This window comes from Candoia aspera, chromosome 1 (assembly GCF_035149785.1).
Source record: "Candoia aspera isolate rCanAsp1 chromosome 1, rCanAsp1.hap2, whole genome shotgun sequence".
Classification (NCBI taxonomy): domain Eukaryota; kingdom Metazoa; phylum Chordata; class Lepidosauria; order Squamata; family Boidae; genus Candoia; species Candoia aspera.
Genome location: NC_086153.1, coordinates 162,637,917 through 162,658,960, shown reverse-complemented (window position 1 = coordinate 162,658,960; position 21,044 = coordinate 162,637,917). Strand labels below are relative to the sequence as shown.

The 21,044-nt window shown below is 39.8% G+C and overlaps 1 protein-coding gene across 1 annotated transcript; it reads left to right on the top strand.

Annotated features, from left to right (window-relative positions):
- Positions 1-1,046: 1,046 nt before the first annotated feature.
- MCM3 (minichromosome maintenance complex component 3) lies at positions 1,047-20,727 on the top strand. The gene is made up of 17 exons (XM_063317076.1): positions 1,047-1,252; positions 3,677-3,789; positions 5,554-5,762; positions 6,395-6,525; positions 8,543-8,781; positions 9,406-9,514; positions 10,503-10,656; positions 10,775-10,906; positions 11,950-12,158; positions 12,921-13,095; positions 13,303-13,429; positions 13,783-13,933; positions 14,772-14,912; positions 16,026-16,129; positions 16,878-16,969; positions 18,447-18,519; positions 20,373-20,727. Exons 1-17 carry the CDS (start codon positions 1,169-1,171, stop codon positions 20,569-20,571), a joined length of 2,442 nt encoding a protein of 813 aa, XP_063173146.1. The 5' UTR covers positions 1,047-1,168; the 3' UTR covers positions 20,572-20,727.
- Positions 20,728-21,044: the final 317 nt, after the last annotated feature.

Genomic DNA, 21,044 nt, shown 5'->3' with positions numbered 1-21,044 from the left:
GGATAAGTTATGGAGGTAGTTTGATAAGATCAGGCATGAGCTATTACAGAAGAGAAAAGAGTAATGTTTCCTTCCAATTAATATGCTTCTGATATCCTCCATTCTCCAGTTGGTTTTGGCTCTGAAGAGCCTTCCATTGCCATTGGCCTTTCCCCATACAAATTAAAAATTAAACAGAAACATATGTGGAAGTGCTCCCCCTCCTGGAGAGGAACCGGGACTATTTTTCGAGAACCGAAAATATACGTCATGCTTTCACTTAGATAGCTACATAGAAATGTTGATTTTTGCAGCTCTTTCTCTTTTTATTCAAAGATTTGGGTTAAGAATAGCGAAGTTTTGAGTAATTCTGTCGGATTGGGCTTCAAAAACCCGGACGACTCCTAGATGGCAGCAGTTTGGACTTCCTAAATTCCTTTGCTGCCGTCTAGCGGATGTCCGGATTTTTTCAGATCAGATCTGATACCTAGTCTTGAAACATTGTAATTTTTTATTATTATTATACCGTAATATTTCATGGAATATATTTATTTTTTCCCTGAGGAATATTTATACAGAAAAGAAGCCGGGCAACCATTTGAAGACTACGGGATGAGCGCCCAGCGATAGTTTTAATTAAGGTATACGAATAAACTACGTTTCCCATCATACATATGGAAAGCAAAGTCACTCCGCCTTTTCCGGTCGACTGTGCCGTTAGTTGAAGAATAAACTTTTTTGTCTCTCTAAAGAAAGTACTGTAACTCCCACGTGTTTTTTTTCCAATTTCAAATTAAATGGGGGACTATAGTTCTTTCCAACTGAAGACTTTAGTTTATGAGTGGAAAAGTGAATAATTCGAACCAGTATTTAAATAACTGAGTTTCGGATCCCATAATGCCTTTCGCCAAAATCTCCGCGCATCGAACCCCGCCCCCAGCCTTCTCTTCATTGATTGGCGGTTACTTCGGAAAGTTCGCTCTAGTAGAGCAAAATATGCGCGATTTTATTGGTCGCTGGTGCAATAACTAAAAGACGTCGGGGGCGGGGAGGAAGAAGATCGGCCGTGCGGCTTGGCGGGAAAAAGGGTCAGATTTTCGCGCCAAGTAGAGTTGGAGGAGCGAGCTGGGTTGCTTCTTTATGCGCGGAAGCAAAAGCAGCGGAGGAAGGAACTGGGCTCGATCCAGAGATGGCAGCGCCCGCGCCAGCTACCCTGGATGATGCGGAATTGCGAGAAGCTCAGCGAGACTACTTGGATTTTTTGGATGATGAGGTGAGCAGGGGTCGGAGAGTTTGTGCTTACCCAGGCGACAGTCTTGCTGTTAAGTCATAACAATGGTGTTTATTGGCAAGACCTGGTCGTGGGAGGAATTGAGTAGTAATTCAGAGAAGCATTTTTCTTCAAAATAATGGGTAGAGTCTACGTGAGGAGTTAAACTGGGCTTAGATAACTTCATTTTCTTACGGGAGGGTATAGTCTCCGTTTTAGTCTTTACCTTCCTGATGCCCTCCGATCGGATAAGTTGCATTACAGCTTCTGAGGGAGAACAGGACTAGCACTTAACTAGAGCTGATGAGTTTCAATCTCTCGTTCTGGGTATGTAAGTATGTTCCACAGCCCCAAATAATTTGCTAAGGATGACAATTTAAGCATGTTTTAACCCTTTTTCATGCAATTTCTATTGTCTTTCATAGTAGCTCAGTCCCTTGGAAGGGGGCAGTCAGAAGAGGCTAACCTTGATGGAATGGACAAGAAATACTTGTGCTGTAGGCTAGCATTTAAGTTTATCCATAAAATCACCAGGGGCTGAGCTTCACTGGAAAGAGGCTACCTTTTTTTTTCTTATATGGTTTTAGCTAAAACTCCCATGATCCTTTGCTATTGCCCATGCTAACTAGAACTAATGGGAGTTAAAATCCGAAACGTCTGAAAGGTGCCCGCTCTCATCTGAAACAACAGGATACACAAGGGAAAAGGACAGGAGACCTCTGAATTCCTTAAGGCCAAAACAACCTGAACTGCTATTTATATCCAGTTCAAGACCCTAATGTGGGACCCTAACTGACTAGAATAATGTCAGCTAGAAAGACAAAAAAACTATTCCTTACCTTAAAAAAGAACAAGATCTGGACAGGGATAACTGAAGTAACAGAGAATATACCCTCCTTTTGTTTGTTTGTTTTGCATCAGATGGACACTTCCTGCTTTTCACTGTGAGGGAACAAGCAAACACAGGAATTTTCCATGATTAAGGAGCTTGCAGCTGCTCATGGTTTATTCAGTGGTCTTCTGTAAGTGGAAGTAGAATTGTGACTCTTCTCACTGTCTTCAGTAATACAAGTTGAAGTTGTTGAAAGTTCATTATTACTTATTGTTCCAGACAAGCAGAGAGTCCTTATTTTATTTAGAATTATAAAGGCTGCCTTAAAAAAATCTAAAGAGTTGCTTAGTAGTAGAATGTTTCATTTGTTAGGTAAAATGGGAAAAAGTGTGCAGTTATATTAGAAAGCTCTCCTCTGACCTTTGTGGAATGGGATATTTATTCTTGATAAGTTTTCAGGTTCACTTCTATACGTCGCTTGTATTTTTTTGTACATACCCTGAATTACATTACCTTCCTTTCCAGTGAATGCAGAGACAGTTTTCTCTCTACATTTTTTTTTTGATTGAGTGAACATTTCTGATTTTTGACAGATTAGATGAATTTTTTAAAAATTTTGTATTTAAACCAAATTAAAAACTGTGAGGAAATAACCTTGGCTTCTCATGAGGATATAGTTTTGCACTTATATTAATGGTACAGTTCAAATACTACTTTTGCAAAAGTGAACAGAATACTATGTTAAATTCGTTAGTTTAAACTTGTACTGTAAGTGGATCCTGTATCATTACAATATTACCTTAACAATTCCTTTTCTGTAAAAGCAGTGAGCAGTCAATGACTGTAGGTTTTGAAAACTCAACTTCTTCTTGCTATTATTAGCTGATGTAATATTGTAAAGAAAAAAAATCTTAAAACACCGTCTACTCTGGGATGTATGTTAAACCAGATTAGGAGCTAAACTGATAAACATTACACCCAGCTTCACAGAATTTTGCATATAAAAACAGACATATCTACTGCATTTAAATCTACCAGTATAGAACCATGTTATACAAGTTCTTCATTTGTAGAGCAACAGTAAAGTTATTCAGTTAGAGGATGCATAGTGTTTGAAGCATGCAGGAACACAAATCAAGCACCTGTTTGCCATTCCATAAAACAGCTGCCTCTTTTCATAGGATTGTGTGGCTGCTGTGTGCAGCTGCTGTATGATGCTGGGAAAAAGTATTTGGTTTAAGGAATCACAGACACGTGCTATGCTGCATAGCCCTATTAAAGCAATTTTCAGATGGGCTGCAGAAAAGAAAAGTACTTAGTTATTTTAATAAACTGTCATATTAATTTGGGCATGACTCAATTTCATTAAAATAAATTCGATGCAAAACTTTCAGCATCATGATAGTTATTCTCCATCCAGTTCAACTTGTATCACGGAGGACAATGAGAAGAAACACAATCTAACTTCCACTTACAGAAGAGCATTGAATAAACCATGAGGAGCTGGAAGGTCTCTTGGCCATCAACCATGGAACCAAACAAAATAAATTATTGTCTCACTAAACAGTTATTCACCTTACCTGCCCTTCTTGCAGGAAGATCAGGGAATTTACCAGAGTAAAGTCCGGGACATGATTAGTGACAACGGGTACCGTCTGATTGTGAATATCAATGACCTCAGAAGAAAGAATGAAAAAAGAGCCAGCCGGTAAGAATAAAAATGTTAGCAAAATCCTTGTGCTTTCTTCATTTCCCCATACAGAAAAGGAGCCTGGGGTAGCCTATGTACATCTTCCACATTACGTTTCAGTCAGGAATTTTTCTGGGCCAAAATTGCTTTGGTGGAGCAGAACATTATGTTTTGTGTTTGGAACCACTCTGGACCATTCTCTCTGGGAACTTTCCAAGGGCCTTGTTTGATTCACAGTGATTATGGCCTGCACACACATACACCCCTCTCTCTTTCCCTGATAATTAGGGTATGATCGAATCCTTACAGAATGTTTTTCTAGGTTGTGCTTTTTATTCTGATTTAAGACAATGGCTAGCCCAGCTCTTGTTAAAAAATATTCCCGGTCATACTAAAGAATGTTATGTAAGTTACTTTAAATCTAACATAAATCCTTAAGTCGCTTATTCCATGGCAAAATGTTATTTAATGTTGGAGTTTTGCTGCAAGAAGGTCACTATCACGGGACAGAATGACTATTTGCACAGGTAACTTTGCTTACATATGAAGATTGTTGAATTTTTTGCCATGTATCAGGTCTTATTTATAATACTGGATTTCTGGTCAGTGACTGTAATAGAGTTTTGATTTGAAGAGTCTCCTGGAGATTCTGGCTTTTAAAAATGAGAAGGCAGAAGAGTCCATCACACATTACCTATGAAACATTTAAAAGCCAGAAGTAGGCCATTTGGATTATGTTAACAAATTGGGAGATATAAGCCGCTTCTGTGATGGCAAAATAAAAAGGTGAAGTTGCTCTTCAGGTAAGTTTGACTCCTGGGGTCTATGTTACATACCCAAGTAGTTTTCTTGGCAACAGTATGGAAGTAGTTTTCCCTTGTCATCTTCTGGGACTTTTTTGTATGTAAAAAACTGCCCTAGGATTTGCTGGTGATGTACTAGTCCATGTACTAACAGGGCCAACTCAGTTTTGAATCCAAACAAGATTGGGCAGTTTCTGTCAGTAGGGTATCCTAATTGCCCCATTTCATTGATGTGGGTAGAATAATATGGATCACTAAAAGAGTATCCAGAACTCTTACTATAATTCATGACACCATTCCAAAAACAGCAATAACGATTCCCCAATATATGTTAGTCCACCTGGGCAATAATCTTTACAATCCTTTAGTTGCACAGTTAGGAACATGTTGTAATACAAATACTCTAAAGTACTGGTTGTATTGAAAACGACAAATCCCAGTGGCCAATAATAAAAATACCCTATGCCTTTCTAAAATTAGTGTTGCCATGGCTAGGCTTTCTCTGGTGCTTGTCATTGAGCTAGTGGGGGCCTAATTTCAGATCCTCAACTGTAAGTCATGGTGATAGCGAAAGTCCTAAGTAAGTACAATATAAGAGTTTATGTCCTAACAACCAGGAAACACACTGAGACAAGGAACTGGTCTCTAATGTTTATTGCTAGTACATAACAGGAATCCTAACAAACTGAAGAAGCGTGGGAAACCCAGACATATAACCCCCAAGGGTTAAGGCGGTCCCGATCTGTGTCTCTTTGAATGGCTGACCAATTCCTCAGTGCTACGCATGCGCTTGACAGTCTGGATGGGAGCCCCCTGCTCGCCATCCTTACTCATGACAGTTTAATTTAAAAGTGGTTAGCATGACAGAGACTGATGCAATTTTATTTTGAAAGGAACGCTGGAAATTAACAACTGCCCACATTGTTAATTCTTGATAGGCTGATGAGAATGGTTTTCCTCTTGTTCATCTTTGCTGCAGTTTGCTAAACAGTGCCTTTGAGGAGTTGGTGGCTTTCCAGCGTGCCCTGAAAGACTTTGTTGCTTCTGTGGATGCTACATATTCAAAGCAGTATGAAGATTTTTATATTGGGTTAGAGGGCAGCTTTGGATCTAAACACGTGACACCTCGGACGTTGACATCCCAGTTTCTCAGCTGTATTGTCTGTGTGGAGGGTATTGTTACAAAATGTGAGTGAAACAGTCTGTGCGTTAATGAGAAGTACAAAGCAGCTTTTGATTCAAATGGGTGGAGTATGATAGGTAAATGGTTCTGCTTAAAAAGCACTAAATTCACGTTCATAACTCCTCCAGTTTTAGAAATCTTTGGTGGAGGGACGAAGGAACATAGAAATACCTGCTTTCCTGCTAACAACATGTAATCCAATGCACCCCATGGAAACAGGCTTTTTCTCCAGTGTTTTGTTTCCTGCATTTTGCAAATAAGAGTGAAGTAGACACTTAAGTGAGAGTGTCGTTGTAAAGCTAGAATATTATGTATTCAGGATCATGATGCTGTTCAGAATGTTATTATTCAAGAGCAAGTACTTGTGCTAAATAATTTTTCTGTTTTTCAAGAGCTTGGAGCAGTCTGCAATACATTGAAAAAGATCCTGAGCTGTGATCTTTAAAATCCTACTCTAGGAATAGATTAAAACAAATTTAATGGGATTGAATGTGGAATTGATATAAATAGAACTGGTATGTTACATCAGCTTAAACTCTCAACACTTTGCAATCTAGCATGGGAACACCTGGACCGAGTACTCTTACGTTGGCTAGCCCTTTATTTCCAGACACTTTTTGTTTTTCTCCCTACGTAGGCTCTTTGGTGCGCCCAAAGGTCGTTCGAAGTGTGCATTACTGCCCTGCCACCAAGAAAACCACTGAGCGGCGATACACAGATTTGACTTCCCTGGAAGCTTTCCCATCCTCTGCTGTGTACCCCACCAAGGTGAGCTGTTGGGTTCAGAAGCCTTTCAAAGCTCCTAGAAAAGTGTTCCCTTCTACTATGAAAGAACATTTGAGTGACTTTGGGTCTATGGTATCTCTCAGGCCAGGGTTCTTGCTCAGGAAAAATGGAGCAAGGAATTTATTTGTTCAATTTATATAGCTACCCATTTCAAACCAGTGACTCTGGGCGGCTAACGGTCATAAAAAGAGTTAAAACAGTACAAAAGAAATTAAATACAAATAGCAGCCAAGTGATATTAAAATCCGTTGGGGTTAGCACAACCAAGAAACGGGGCCCTTCACACACTCTGTGTGAACTCAATACCAAGTTATCTTTAGCTCTAGGCGGAAGGGTAAGGTCTAAATCAAATGAATACAAATGTGTTATATTTTTTAAATCTCTAATAACTTTTGCTTTCTAGGCAGAGTGCACATAATTTAAAACATTCAAGCAGTAGAAACATGCTGTCATAAGATGGTACCAATTTCAGTGAAAAAGGGTTTGATCTTTGTTTAAGTGGGGCGAGAGGTTTATGGAAAAGGCTTCCCACACATGAAAATGTGAGGGCATTAGGTGCGTTCTGCCGTGGCCATGATGTTTTATGAATTTTTATTATAATTTTTATGAGTTTTTTTAAATGGATTGGAATGTTTTATTTATTTTCTATCCCGCCTTTATTATTTTTATAAATAACTCAAGGCGGCGAACAGACCTAAGACTCCTTCCTCCTCCTCTTTTCCCCACAACAGCCACCCTGTGAGGTGGGTTGGGCTGAGCGAGAGGGACTGGCCCAAGGCCACCCAGCCGGCTTTCATGCCTAAGGTGGGACTAGAACTCACAGCTTCCTGGTTTCTAGCCAGTTGCCTTAACCACTAGACCAAATTGGCTCCTGCAGCCTAAAATACTCCAATGATTACTGATGGTTTTATTAAGCCTGTAGAATCTAATAGACTTGATTAAAAGTTGCAGAAGGGAAATGCAGAGTCAGAGTTCGGTATGATCAATTTCAAAGAACTAGGTGGAATGGCTTTTGAAAAGAATCTGCCCTAAGTTGTAGGGAGCTCATGCTAAACTTACTATCTCAAGCCTCAGCACAGCTGCCTGATCGGTCCGTGCTAAGAACTCTGCCGCGTGCTCAATAGTCCTGTATAAAATGCATGCCTCAGAGGTGCATTATTATGATACAATAGTTAGATTTTTAGTTTAACTGAAATAACTTGGTGGAATGTTCCACCTAATGGGAAAAGGTGATGCTTATTAAATTGTCTGATAGACCCGTGCTTAGGAAATAGCTGAAGATGTAAGCTAGCTGGTTCATAACGTCATTAAAACTGCTGTTGCCCCCATAATTTGCTTATCTTGTAAAATAGCTTTGCGTGATATACTGTAGAAAGAGTATAGTGTCAGTGGAAATATTTGTGTTATCTCATCTTAGTCCCACGCAAATCCTTTGAAAGAGCTGCTTTGGAGTGCAGCGAAGTGGATCTGACGGACCTCATTTCTAATGATTAAAGCATCTAAGTCGTTTTCTAGGTTTGTGAAGGTTCTTCCTAACTACTCTTAGCTGCCTCCACATCTGGGTGCATGCACAGCGGCTTAGCTTGGATCGGTGAAAACAGCTGGGAGTGGTTTCCAGAAGATGTGGCTACTTTTAACAATTCCAAAAAAGAGAGCTTCATGTCTACTCCCATGTGTAAAGAAGAATAGTATTGCTTGCACTTATTCAAACTTGATTAAGATGGATCATTCCTTCTAAACGATATTAGAAGGATAAAAATATGATATAGTTAAATATTCTTTCGCACCAAATTCAGTGCTCAGTATTTAATGCTATGTTTGCTTACCACTTCAGAATATAAATAATACTGGTGGCACAGCATGTACCAGGGATTCGAGTAATGAAGTATCTGCATAGCATATTTATATGTGGCATATACAGTAAATTCAAATCTCTCTCAGCAAGTAAACCAAGAAACCTCTTAAAAAAAACAGTCAGAAACAAAGTATGTTCTTGTAGGATGAAGAGAACAATCCTCTTGAGACAGAATTTGGCCTGTCAACCTACAAAGATCACCAAACCATCACAATCCAGGAGATGCCAGAGAAAGCACCAGCTGGACAACTTCCTCGCTCTGTAGACATCATTTTAGATGATGACTTGGTGGACAGAGTAAAGCCAGGCGACCGAGTACAGATCATTGGGACTTTCCGTTGTCTGCCAAGCAAGAGGGGTGGCTACACTTCAGGGACGTTTCGGTTAGTAGTATAAGCTGCTTATTGGCTTTTGATGGGCTTAACAAAGCCTTGAGATCCATGTTGCATCAAGCTCTCCCATGAGAAACCCATTTTCCAGAATAATTCCATTGCTTTTGTTTTATTGCCCTTCTAAAAATCTGGCTTTTTAGAATCTGCTTTCCCAGGGATTTACATCCAACCCTTGTATTCATAAAAATAATTTGGTCTGTCAGTGAACATGCCATGTATATCAAATGGTTAATGCTAAAGAAGGCAGAAAGGATAGTCACAGAAATACAGTGATTATTAGAATGAGGTGGAAGCTGTGCTCCTGAGGCATTTTCTTTAATTCTAAATTAAGTTAAACATTAATAATTGTGTTTGGAAGATCGCTATCTCTTGAATAATTGCCTTACCTTTGGCACATCTATATGCTCTTCACCTAGGAATGTCTGTTCGACCTCAGAATCTGCCAGAGGTCCCCCACACAATGCTCAATCTTAAAACTCAGTGCAGTAGAAGTATTAAATACTGTAATTATTTAGCTAACAACATACTACTGGTATTAGTCTTCCCATGAAGCTGCAGGGAAATATTTAAACATAAAACGAAAAGGAGTGATTGTCTTGATTTATTTCTTTCCAGGACCATCCTGATTGCTTGCCAAGTAAAGCAAATGAGCAAGGAGGTTCAGCCTGAATATTCATCTAGAGATGTTAGCAAGATTAAAAAATTTAGCAAACACCACTCAAAGGTAAACTGGATGCTGGCATTAGAATCATGTACACATTGTGTTCATAGAAATTCAGGTCTGGCATGGTTAGTGTGTTGTTTCGCCTTAAACTACAAATATGATTAATTTGGAAAATACTTGAAAATTATGGATGTTTGTATACTTTTATTTATTTAAAACAAAGCTAAAGTTTTGGAAGATAATATAATATGGACAAAGTGGACAAAAAATTACTGAGGTCATACAATTAGTGCTCAGTATAACATTAATAAAGGTTGACTATGCTAGGCAAATAATAATTTATTATATTTATATGCCGCCTGATTCCCAATGACTCAAAGTGCATTGAGTTATATGATATGGAAAAGTATAAATCTATACTGTATGATTTATAAGTAAGAAGGAAAAAAGGGAAAAAAAGCTAAAAATAGTATAGATAAGTATTTGATTTCTGACTTCCCCCTTCTTTGTAGTCCAACCAATTTTCAGTATTTATAAACATAAACTTTAGAAACTGTACTCTGAGTGTTTGTATTTGCCTTGCTGGGTGACATGCAGTATATATGGGGGCCATCCTTGCTTAAATTTAGTTATACTTCTATTATGCACAGATACCTGGTTCTCTTTGGATTGAATAAATCTTTCACTTTGTATTCTTCTAGTCTTAGTGTCCCCCTCCCCGGCCCTTTAAAAACTTTATACCACTGAAATAGTTTACATATTGTAGCAAGATGACCTGAGTGTGATGTTAAACTGTGAGATGAACATAGCCTCCTACCTCTACGTTTCAGTGATATAGCAAACTGTTAAGCGTAATGAGAAAGGAATTTGTCCTTCTATCCAAAGTTTACATTATTTGATCTAGCATGTAATATTTTAGTTTTTCGCTAAGTTAAAAACTTTCTGTGTAGTAATAGGCTAACCCCCCTTTTCCGCAAACAGTTTTTTTGAATTTACTCATACGTGGATATTCTAGTTCAATTTTGTCCCATCGGTTTCCTGCACCTAGGATGTTTTTGAGCAGCTTTCAAGATCTCTGGCTCCGAGCATCCACGGGCACGAGTACGTCAAGAAGGCAATTCTGTGTATGCTCTTGGGAGGAGTGGAAAAGGTGTTGGAGAATGGAAGCCGACTCAGAGGGGACATTAATATCCTACTGATCGGTATGTCCTGGAGGCCTTGTATTTCAAATGTTCAGGAAATGCCGCTCATATCCTGTACCAGGAGAGCATAGCTGGCAATTTGCATTTGATAAACAGCCTGCATTTCTCTTGTTTTCAGGTGACCCTTCTGTTGCGAAATCTCAGTTGCTACGTTATGTGTTGTGTACAGCTCCTCGGGCCATTCCCACTACTGGCAGGGGTTCTTCTGGAGTAGGTTTGACTGCTGCAGTCACAACAGATCAGGAAACTGGTGAGAACTTAGAAGCAAATGATGTGCAAAGAGAACAGTCGTTACAGTCGGGGAAAAAGCAGCTGACAGCGCCTCTGCAGCCAAGAAGATCGACTGACTGACTGACTGATTGATTCAGTTTATGCCTGCCACTGTTGAGGAGATTCCTTATGTCTGTTTTGGAAACTTGCATGGCAGTGACTGAAGAGCTTGAGGTGTAAATGAGACAATGGCCTAGGAGTACAGTATTATGCTAAGGAACTAAGTCTCTGGCTAGGGTGAAGTGGGCTATATTCACAGTATTTGCAATGGGCAGGCAAGACACTTCCCTCTTACTCATCTTTTGGACTGTTGCTGGCACGATGATTAGAATATTATTTAACATAACTGGGTGGATATTCAAATCCTTCATAATTACATGTGCTGTATTTTATACATGAAATAACTCAAAAGCCTGTTACACCTGGCTGACTTTGTCTGGGCTGAAAGCTAGGTAGGGTCAGTCCTAGTTAGGATTTGGATGGAAAACTACCAGGAACTCCAGGGCTTTAGGTCAGACTGGAAAATAAAACTCACCTCAGTAGGAGGCAATAGCAAGCCACCTCCATTTTGTTGCAAAGAAAACAACAGAATGACCAGGGATTGTCACCTTTTTAAGGCACCTACCTCCAATTGTGTGATGGTCCAGGACCTTCTCATAACACCTGAAATTTTGCTAGAATTGGTTAATATTGAAAGCAATGAAATCTTTTTAAAAAATGATCTTTTAAATTAAAAAAAATCATTTTACTTTGGAAGGACTGTGGGTGCTGTTTTGAGGAGTGATTGATATCTTTGCACACACAGAGTGTTGTCAATTTTTGAGTTAGATTACCTTGGCTTTTCTGTAGGAGATGGAATAATATTGCTACTTTTTCTTACAGAGAATGGAGCAGCAGTAGAAACACGGTGCTTAACATAGATTGAGAATTTTAGTATTCCAGCTCCTGACTTAGAAATGCATGAGTGCATTCCGTTCAACCTATATATGCTTTCTCTCCCTTGCTTTGTTTCCCCATCCTCAGGAGAACGTTGCTTGGAAGCCGGTGCCATGGTCTTGGCTGACCGTGGAGTAGTGTGCATTGATGAATTTGATAAGATGTCTGATATTGATCGTACTGCTATCCATGAAGTGATGGAGCAAGGCCGTGTCACTATTGCCAAAGCAGGCATTCAGGCCCAGCTCAATGCCCGTTGTAGTGTTCTAGCAGCTGCGAATCCGGTCTATGGAAGGGTAAGTGTGGAAGGGATCTTGTTCAGATAAGCTAGGTGGCAACACAGGGAGCAAGGCAAACTTTTCTGCTTCTACTTTTATGTTTTTATTTGGTGCCATAATGGTTTAGTTGCCCATCTTATCTAAAAATTGAGGACATTTTTAAGCAAGGATGATTTTTCAGCTGGTCATATGTCTCCGTCCCTGCTTTTGTGGAACACAGCAATACTTCATTGAATCTCCAGGCAGAGTTAGTCTATATGTTACTGTTTCCCTGCACCTGGAACTGGAAATGTAGTTCAGATTTACGATGATTGGCATCCTACTGGAGTATTGTCTGCCCGTTTTTTAATACTGTTTTTCTTGTTTTGCTTGTACATACTGCATTGTTACTGAACAGTTATTTTCTATTCTCAGCTCTACAAATCACATAGTTTGATAAGTAAATTAGTCTGTGTAATGTAACAAACTGAAAAAAAGGTAAACTACACAGCATATACAAAAATCATTTCCTATGTAGCATGCAGGAGTGGACAAAGGAAATGCGATAAACTTGAATTATGTGACTGTTTTGCAAAAGAACAAACTTTGATTGACCTTCCCTTACATCTTCTGTGCTCAGAACAATGGCACAATATTGAAGCAGCACAAGATTTGAATGTCTGTGTCTGTGTGTGTGTTTGTAGAGGTAATGGTGAATCTCCTCAACATTCCAGCAGGGCTATTTCTCCTGTTTAGCGATAAGAGCTGCTAACTCACTAACCTTTCCTTGCGTTTTTGCAGTATGACCAATACAAAACTCCCATGGAGAATATTGGCCTCCAGGATTCTTTGCTGTCCCGATTTGATTTGCTCTTCATTGTTTTGGATCAAATGGATCCAGAACAAGATCGGGAAATCTCAGATCATGTCTTGCGAATGCATCGTTACAGAGCAGCTGGTGAACAGGATGGAGATGGTGAGTCTCTCACCCCTATATCCTTCCCTGAAATTTGTTGACGTATTCTTTATGACGATTAGTATTTTTTTCTCTTCATAGATATTTAAGAAATGGGAGAGATCAGAGTATTCTCTATGCCGCAATGGACAAAGTATTCTCTAATGTATTGATTAAATTGATGTATCCTAGACAACTCTCTAAGACATTTTTCCCTTATTTTTCTAGCCATGCCTTTAGGTAGTACAGTTGAATTACTAGCAACTGAGGACCCTTCCTTTACCGAGCAGGAGGATCAGGAGCTGCAAGTGTATGAAAGACACGATGACCTGCTGCATGGACCTAAGAGGCGGAAGTAAGTATTTCCTTCACTCACTGTCTTGTCAAATAGAGCATGGACACAAAGAATAGAGATTCTGAGTTCAGGAGCTGCTTTACAGTTATATCTTATAATTCCACTCTCAGGGTAATAAGACTGGTACCCAAGGAGCATAATTGTAGTAGCCACATTCTCTTAGACCAAGGGACGTTCAACCTGTTGGTTTCAAATTCATCTTTAGCTCTGCTTCTCAGTATATGCCCTCAGCATGATGTTTCAATTTAACTGCAAATCAGTGATTCCCAGTCAAGAATCCCCATTTGCGGCAATTAAACTCCTATTATCCTCTAATTAGTGGAAGTTTATGGATTTTGTTTGATCAAACTCAGAGAGAAGATTGTAAGCATGGAGTTCATGAGGAAGTACATTCATTTTGCCAAGATGCTGAAGCCAGTCTTGACTGAGGAAGCAGCAGCCCTCATAGCCCAGGAATATTCTTCTCTTCGCAGTCAGGATCAGATCAGCCCTGACAATGCCAGGGTGAGTCACAAGCTCTCTTTTTTCCTAATGGGAGGGACAGCTGGATAATTGTGAGACGAGAAGGAGGCCTGGACTGGGTTAATGTTGTGCTGGACCTGCAAAGTTGACAGAAGCATACAAGTTAAATTATTATTAGTTATTATTATTATTATTATTGATAAAATTGAATGTTGTATTAGTATTTATTGGTAGAATATGATGGCTGGTTTCTGCTGAACTATGAAGGTTAGTGAATGGGAATAGCAACAGTTTTTTTCAATTTAATTTAATTTAATTTGCTAAGCTATTGAGATATGTTCTTCTTTAATGCCATGGAAGAAGAGGTGGCATCTCAAGAATACTTAAATATCTGCAACAACTCAAACATTGCCTTGACTATGACAGCAGTTTACACATGTAAGCTTACTGCTTTGAGAATTGTAATTCTGTCTAGAATTTTTTTTTTTTTTTTAGCTTTTTGCTCCCTGGCAAATGCCTGATTAAATTTTGAGAGGAAATCTCCTTCCATGTGGAAAAAGGGAAGCAAAAATGCTGCTGATTTCATGATCTATGCACTGGAAAGGCCTATAAAATAGGTCTTCTAGCATGGTGTTAAGTACAAGGCCAGGATTTTTGGGCCATGCTCCCATTTTTATACACAGTAGTCTCCTTGAATTCCCATCTAGTCTAATACCTGTAAGAATGGTGGAGTCTGTAGTCCATGAACAGAATCCAGTCCTAAAGGATTGTTGTACTGCACCAAACATGCTTGTGTCTATAAAGGTGGACAACACTTTTTAATATTTATCATCTTCTGCTTATCCCTCAAAAGTTTTAAGACTTTACCTGCTCTTTTCAGACTTCCCCTATCACAGCCCGAGCTCTAGAGACATTGATCCGGCTCTCAACTGCACATGCTAAAGCCAGGATGAGTAAAATAATTGAGAAGCAGGATGCCAATGCTGCTGTAGAGCTGGTGCAATTTGCTTATTTCAAAAAGGTGAGTAGACAAGAGTTGTAAGAAAAATTTAAATTGAAGTTGGGCAGACACTTACTAGCCATTGGTTTGCATCTTTGAATGTACTAGTTTCATTCAGTATTCAGCTGATGTTACTGAAGTATTCAAACAATCTGATAAGCTAGCTTGGTGTAGTAGTTTAAGGCACCAGGCTAGAAACCGAAAGAAAGTTCTAGTCCCACCTTAGGCCTGAAGTTAGCTGAGCCTGAAGATAGCTGGGAACTTTGGGCCAGTCACTCTCTTTCAGGCCCAGGAAGAAAGCAATGACAAACCACTTCTGAAAATGTTCCCAAGAAAACTGCAAGGACTTGTCCTGGAAGTTGTCAAGAGTCAAGATTGCCTTGGAAGCACACATAAACACAAAAATGTCCTGCATGGAAACTAGCAGGTTTTTTTCCTCTCCCCAAATTTATGGTATCTTCACTTGTCATGTATGATACTTCAACATACATCAGCGATCAGTAGATAAAATTACTGAAGCAAAAGGATATGAGCAGAAGAGATGGCATGAGCTGTCCCACACAACATGTACAGGAATGGATGCCAATGTAGGTCATTGGTTTCATTCTTAGTCATTGCCAGCAGCTAAGACTTGCAGAGACTATAGAAGCTACACCCATAATGAATGACTAATTACTTCTCTGTTGTGTGTCTGGAGTGCTTATGAAAGAGATGGAGGTTGAACTATAGAAGTAAATCACTTAGTGCACCATTCTATCCTGGTGCTTAGCTTGGCTTAGGGAATTATATGAAATTACGGTATAATAATTCTCCCTTTGTAGGTGGGCATCTGTATCAGTCTGGAAGCACTTTACGTTTCCAGTAATTGTTTGCTTGAGGCTTTTCTTTGTAGCATTAATCCTATCATGGGAGATGCCATGCTTTTATGGCAGTTATGTCCCTTGAAACTAAAATACTGGATGGTTTTATTTCTTTGGAGGCTGAAATTAGTATCTAAACCTATCAGGAATTCCCATCCCTGGGGGAAGTAACCTTCAGTTCCTGGCTTCTTTTGGGGAACTCAGACTGTCCTTGGCTTTTGAGCAACAACTGATTGGCCCAGTTATGGATTCTTTGGTTTCTCTACTTTCAAAGGTTCTGGAAAAAGAAAAGAAGCGGAAAAAGCAGGCTGAAGATGATCCAGAAGAAGAAACAGATGGCGAAATGTCCCAAGAAAGTGAAAAAAGACAGAAAAAGAGGTAGATAAGAAAAGTGGTATTAGGGGAACTAACAAGATTTTAATATAAAGCCTTGATGGCAGAGATGGCAAACACACTGTTCCGGTTAACGTGGAACTGAATAATTGGCCTTTTTCATCTGCCTGTCCAGCCGGGATAAACTTGAGGAGTTGTTTCCCAGAAGCTGCATGCTTCTAAGCTTGGAATCTGGTGATGCTGTTGAGACCCGTTTTGTCTTGCATACACTGACCTGTTCGGGTTTGCACACTAACACCAAATACTATTGAACTATATGGCACTTGAGAATCCTACGATTAGCAACTATTTCCAGCTACCAAAACATGTGGAGACTTCATTGCCTTTTTACTAATGGATGGTGGTGTTCCAAAAGGCCACCAGAATGGCCTCTGTAGAAGAAATAGGGTGTATTTTCTTCAGCCCAGAGGAATAATACTTAGCAGGAAAGCTTTAAAATTTTGGGTTTTCCCCCAGATGTTGGGTTAAGACAATAGATGAGCCCATCATCTGGGAGACAGAGTGTATGATTGGTGAGCCCTGGCTTCATATTGTAGATACGTTGGCTTCTGGATTTTGCCTTTTGTTGATATTGTCTGGTACTTACTACAATATTTTCGGAGAGTTTTGTATTTGGTGTATGTTGCTCTGAGTCGCAATTATGGAAGTCGAATGGCTATGTAAATCTTCTAGATGAATAATTTTGAAGACTATTAATTAAAACTTCTGCTATTAACTTAATGTCCTTCTGCAGAAGGAAGACACATTCCAGCGACCAGTCACTCACAGAAGGAGAAACGTATGATCCTTATGACTTCAGTGACACAGAAGCAGAAATGCCTGAATGTAAGCCATTTCTCTCAGACTGATAAATGAATGGGTTCAGGCAAACTAAGACAGTTCTGCTATGAGTTTTAATGCACAGTGCAGTCCTCCTGGAATTTGGAAAGGATTCATTTATATTTGAATGTCTTCATCTGTTCAAGCACATCTGTCAAGAGACTTGACAAATTAGCTATCTCCATTCTTTCTGATGTTTTAGTGTTTCTAGGTTTTAACCAGTACAGGTAGTCCTTGTTTAACTACCACAATTAGGACCAGCAACTTGGTCGTTAAGAGAAGCAGTTGCTAAGTGAAACCACACTGTACTTACAATCCTACTTCAGCTTTCCTTTGCTTTACAGACCTGTGAAGGTCGTACACGTGAGGATTGGTCACAGTTACTTTTTCATCACTGTTGTAACTGCAAATGGTCACTAAACAGGGCAGTTGCTAAACAAGGACCATCTGTATCTTGTATGATGGTATCTGTCCAGCTTGTTCTTTGCCAGCCTTCCTTTCTAATATCTCCAACCCTTACTAGAATAACTGATTTTTTTTCCTAAAGAATTAGAGTGCATCACACCACCAAACTGAAACAGTTTTAGCTTGGCAATCTTAGATTCCAGTGATGTATCTGGTTTGATGCAGTCTAAACTCTCCTTGTTCATTATTTTTGTTGTCCAGAGAAAGTGTAGTAGCTTCTTCCAAGCCCTTAATTCAAATATATAGTAGAATACCAAGCCAGCTTCATATCTGGCAAGTCAACCTTTATTGCAGCCTTCCCCATGAGATTTTCTAGATTCTGAAAGATTAGTTTCCTGAAACCAGAGGAGGAATTTTCAGTCTGGTCCATTTTGAAATTTATTCAGAAGCCAGTTGCATCATGATCAAGACAAAGAGAAATAATCCTATGCATTTCTTAGCAATACATTCTTCTGTGATCAGTGGGTCTTATTCCAAGGTAAATTGGTATGGTACTGCTCCCAAGTGCATGGAGCCTATGAGTACTTTAAAATGTTAAATAGCTATAAGGAAGTGGACCTGGCAAGCTTAAGAATGCCAGACTTGATAAATGCTTGTTATTTTATCTTCTCACCAATTTTACTAGGTGTATCCTGGTGCTATTTTTGTGTTTTCTGCTTAAAAATAAACTGAACATGACATCATACTCTGATTTGTTTAACAGTGTTGTATGGAACAATATAGAATTCATGCTGTGTTTGTGAAGCTCCCTAAGCTATAACCTATACTTTACAAGTAACAAAGGATATGTTCGTGCCTCATGTAAGCTGCAGACTACATTATGATTTTGTATGTCTGAATCTGTTCAGTAAGTGAAAGTCAAATATGTTTGGCTCAAGCTCCGCTTTAGCAATAACTTAATAACCTTGTTTTAATATCTTTCCCAGTAGTCCACACTGTCTGCTTCTTTTACAGATTCTCTAAATCAGGGAAGGCCAGATATTTATTAATTTCATTTTCCTGCTTTTGTATTTTCTAGTTCAGGCACACACGCCCAAGGTTCCTGAAGCTTCAGGCACCGATGAGGTTGCCTCAAAGTTGTCTGAGTCCAGGTAGGAAACATGCAAAGACTCTTACATGACAGAGTTTAATGAAATTGGGGTTTGGGATATGAAATAGTGATGTGCAAAACTCATTTAATCCAAACAACCTATTTTTGACCCTGAAACACGATTTCAGGTTCAGAATAATCATTCTGACCAAGCTCAGAAGAGTGGTTCTGACCGTTCGAGAAGTATTCAACATTGAACAGCCCCGTTTTCCTGCACTCCAGCCAGGGCATCCAGATGTAGATACCTCCTTCCTCCTTGCTCTCAGGACAGGACTTTGTGACTGTAGGAGTCCTTGTGAGGGGGGAAGAAGCCTCCTTCAGTTGCAGCCCTGCTTTGCTTTGGAAAACATTCATGTCTGCTGGCTCAGCCAGCCATCTACATGGCCAGGATTCTGGTTAGATTAGGTGGACCTTCCATTTTGTTCTTCTGCTTTTTCCTTTAGTTTATGTTTTCTTTATCAGACCTTAGGAGGGAGTTCTGTATCATTCAGCTGGATGCCATAAAGATATGTCTGGATCTAACCATCATGCCTAAGGTGAGCTTTTCACCATGGCCAGGAAGTAATCCTCCTTTCTTTCTGCCCCAAACTTAAAATCCAGCTAAAGAATAAATGATACATACTAGATAGCAGATCTCAAGATCAGCAGTACAGTGTGGCTGGAAAAAAAGGCAAATGCAAATTTAGATTGCATTGGCAGAAGTGCTGTGACCAAATCCAGGGAAACACCTTTTCAGACTAAGGAATTGTATTAAAATACATAAGCTTTTGTGAACCATAGCTCACTTCATCAGATGCATGGAGTGGCTACCCTAAACTAACATGGCTGTCCTACAAATCCTGAGAAGTTATTTTGTCACTTCATTCTGTGTTGGTCAGAATTCACCTTGAGTATTGGGTCTAGTTCTGAGCACCAAACTTCAAGAAACATTCAAATTCAATGAAATTGGATCGGGGACTAGAAAGTGAGAACTGTGAGGAGAAATTGAAGGATCTGGGAATGTTTAGCCTTAAGGAGATTAATGGAGGATATGATGGTGCTCTTCACATATCCAAACGGATGTCAAAAGAGAAAGTCAAGGCTTGTCTATTGTTCTGGTATGCAAAATCTATAATAATGCATTTAAGTTACAAGAAGGCAGATTCCAACTGAATGCTAGAAAAAAAACCTGTCAGAAAGGTGGTGAGTACCTTCACTGTCTGCGGTGGCTTAATTTGTATTCCTGAATGGAGCAAGGGGTTGATGACTTAATGGCCCCTTCCAACCCTTACGCTGCTTTGATTCCAGGAGGCTCAATCTGTGGCATCTACAGCTAAAGGAATCATGAGATATTGTGTGAAATCCTCAAGAAAAGCTGTCAGAGTAGAAAATTCTGGACCCTTCTCTGCAGCTTCCTATTTGTCTTTATACTGTAGATGACAAAAGTGTATTTTGTTTAAAGTGGAATGGTTTTTGGTATGCACCTGACTATATAGAAGTCAGCAAAGAGACACTATCAAGGACTGTGCAGAACTCTGGGAGGGGGGAATTTTGGAGTACATGGGGGAGCATGGATATAGAGCCTGTCTGCGGCTCTCTGAAGCATGTCTTCTCCCAGGACTATGCAGCTACCTTTCACGCTGCAGTGTGATCCCAGGCAAAGATGCAGTTGCTTTAAAGAGTTACAGGCAGGGGGTATAATTGCACCTCTGTGCGCTCCAAAGCCCTTACTTGGAATTGAAAGGATTGCACTGACTAATCCTCCCTTTTTTCCCTACCACATTCATTCTGTCTCTGTCTTCTTCTCTCATTCACTCACTGTAGCAGCAGGGTTTTCCTTCAAAACATCCTTACTTTGTTCTTGTACTTGCATAGGCTTAAAGCATTCAAGGCAGCCCTCCTGGAGGTATTCAGAGTTGCTCATGCACAGTCGGTGAGTCTGAAGAGCCTGCTGGAGTCCATCAACCAGAACAACCCAACTCCTTTTTCATCAGCTGAAGTCAAAGCAGCACTGGAACAGATGCAAGAAGACAACCAGATCATGATGTCCGACGACATAATTTTTCTGATCTAGAGTAACTCGTGGGGAGGAGAAGACGATGAAGTTTCTTTGGCTGCTTGGTGTGGATAGAACCTCTTTCCAGCAACATCAGTGGAATTTGTCCATAAATCTTGGCTTGGCTTCAGAGAAATCTGAATTCAGTTTGGAGCAATCTATGTGGGGGGGGCGGGGGGGAAAGGCTTGACTTTTTTCAGTGATCAGTCTGGTTTTTTCCTGCTTCATGTTTTTTTTTTAATTCAAAGTACATATGCAGAATTCCCCTAGTTAAAATATCTGCACTATAGAGCAGCTTTCTTCAGTGTAAGCACATTCCTGATGTGTGGATTTAAGGCTCCCAAGCTCTCCATACAACTGAGAAATTTGGGGATTCTTATCTCTGCATCTGGAAGGCACCCAGGTTGGGGAGATAGCTGTCGACTTGTGATAGTGCAGTGATGCCGTTCAAAGCATTCAGCCTTGCCACATCAATTCACCAGTGAATTCAA

Bases quoted from the DNA above. Each gene is read 5' to 3' on its own strand.
- MCM3 (XM_063317076.1), top strand. From the start codon at position 1,169: ATGGCAGCGCCCGCGCCAGCTACCCTGGATGATGCGGAATTGCGAGAA. The intron at 3,790-5,553 runs GTAAGAATAAAA...TCTTTGCTGCAG, and splicing joins AATGAAAAAAGAGCCAGCCG to TTTGCTAAACAGTGCCTTTG. The intron at 14,913-16,025 runs GTGAGTAGACAA...CTACTTTCAAAG, and splicing joins AATTTGCTTATTTCAAAAAG to GTTCTGGAAAAAGAAAAGAA.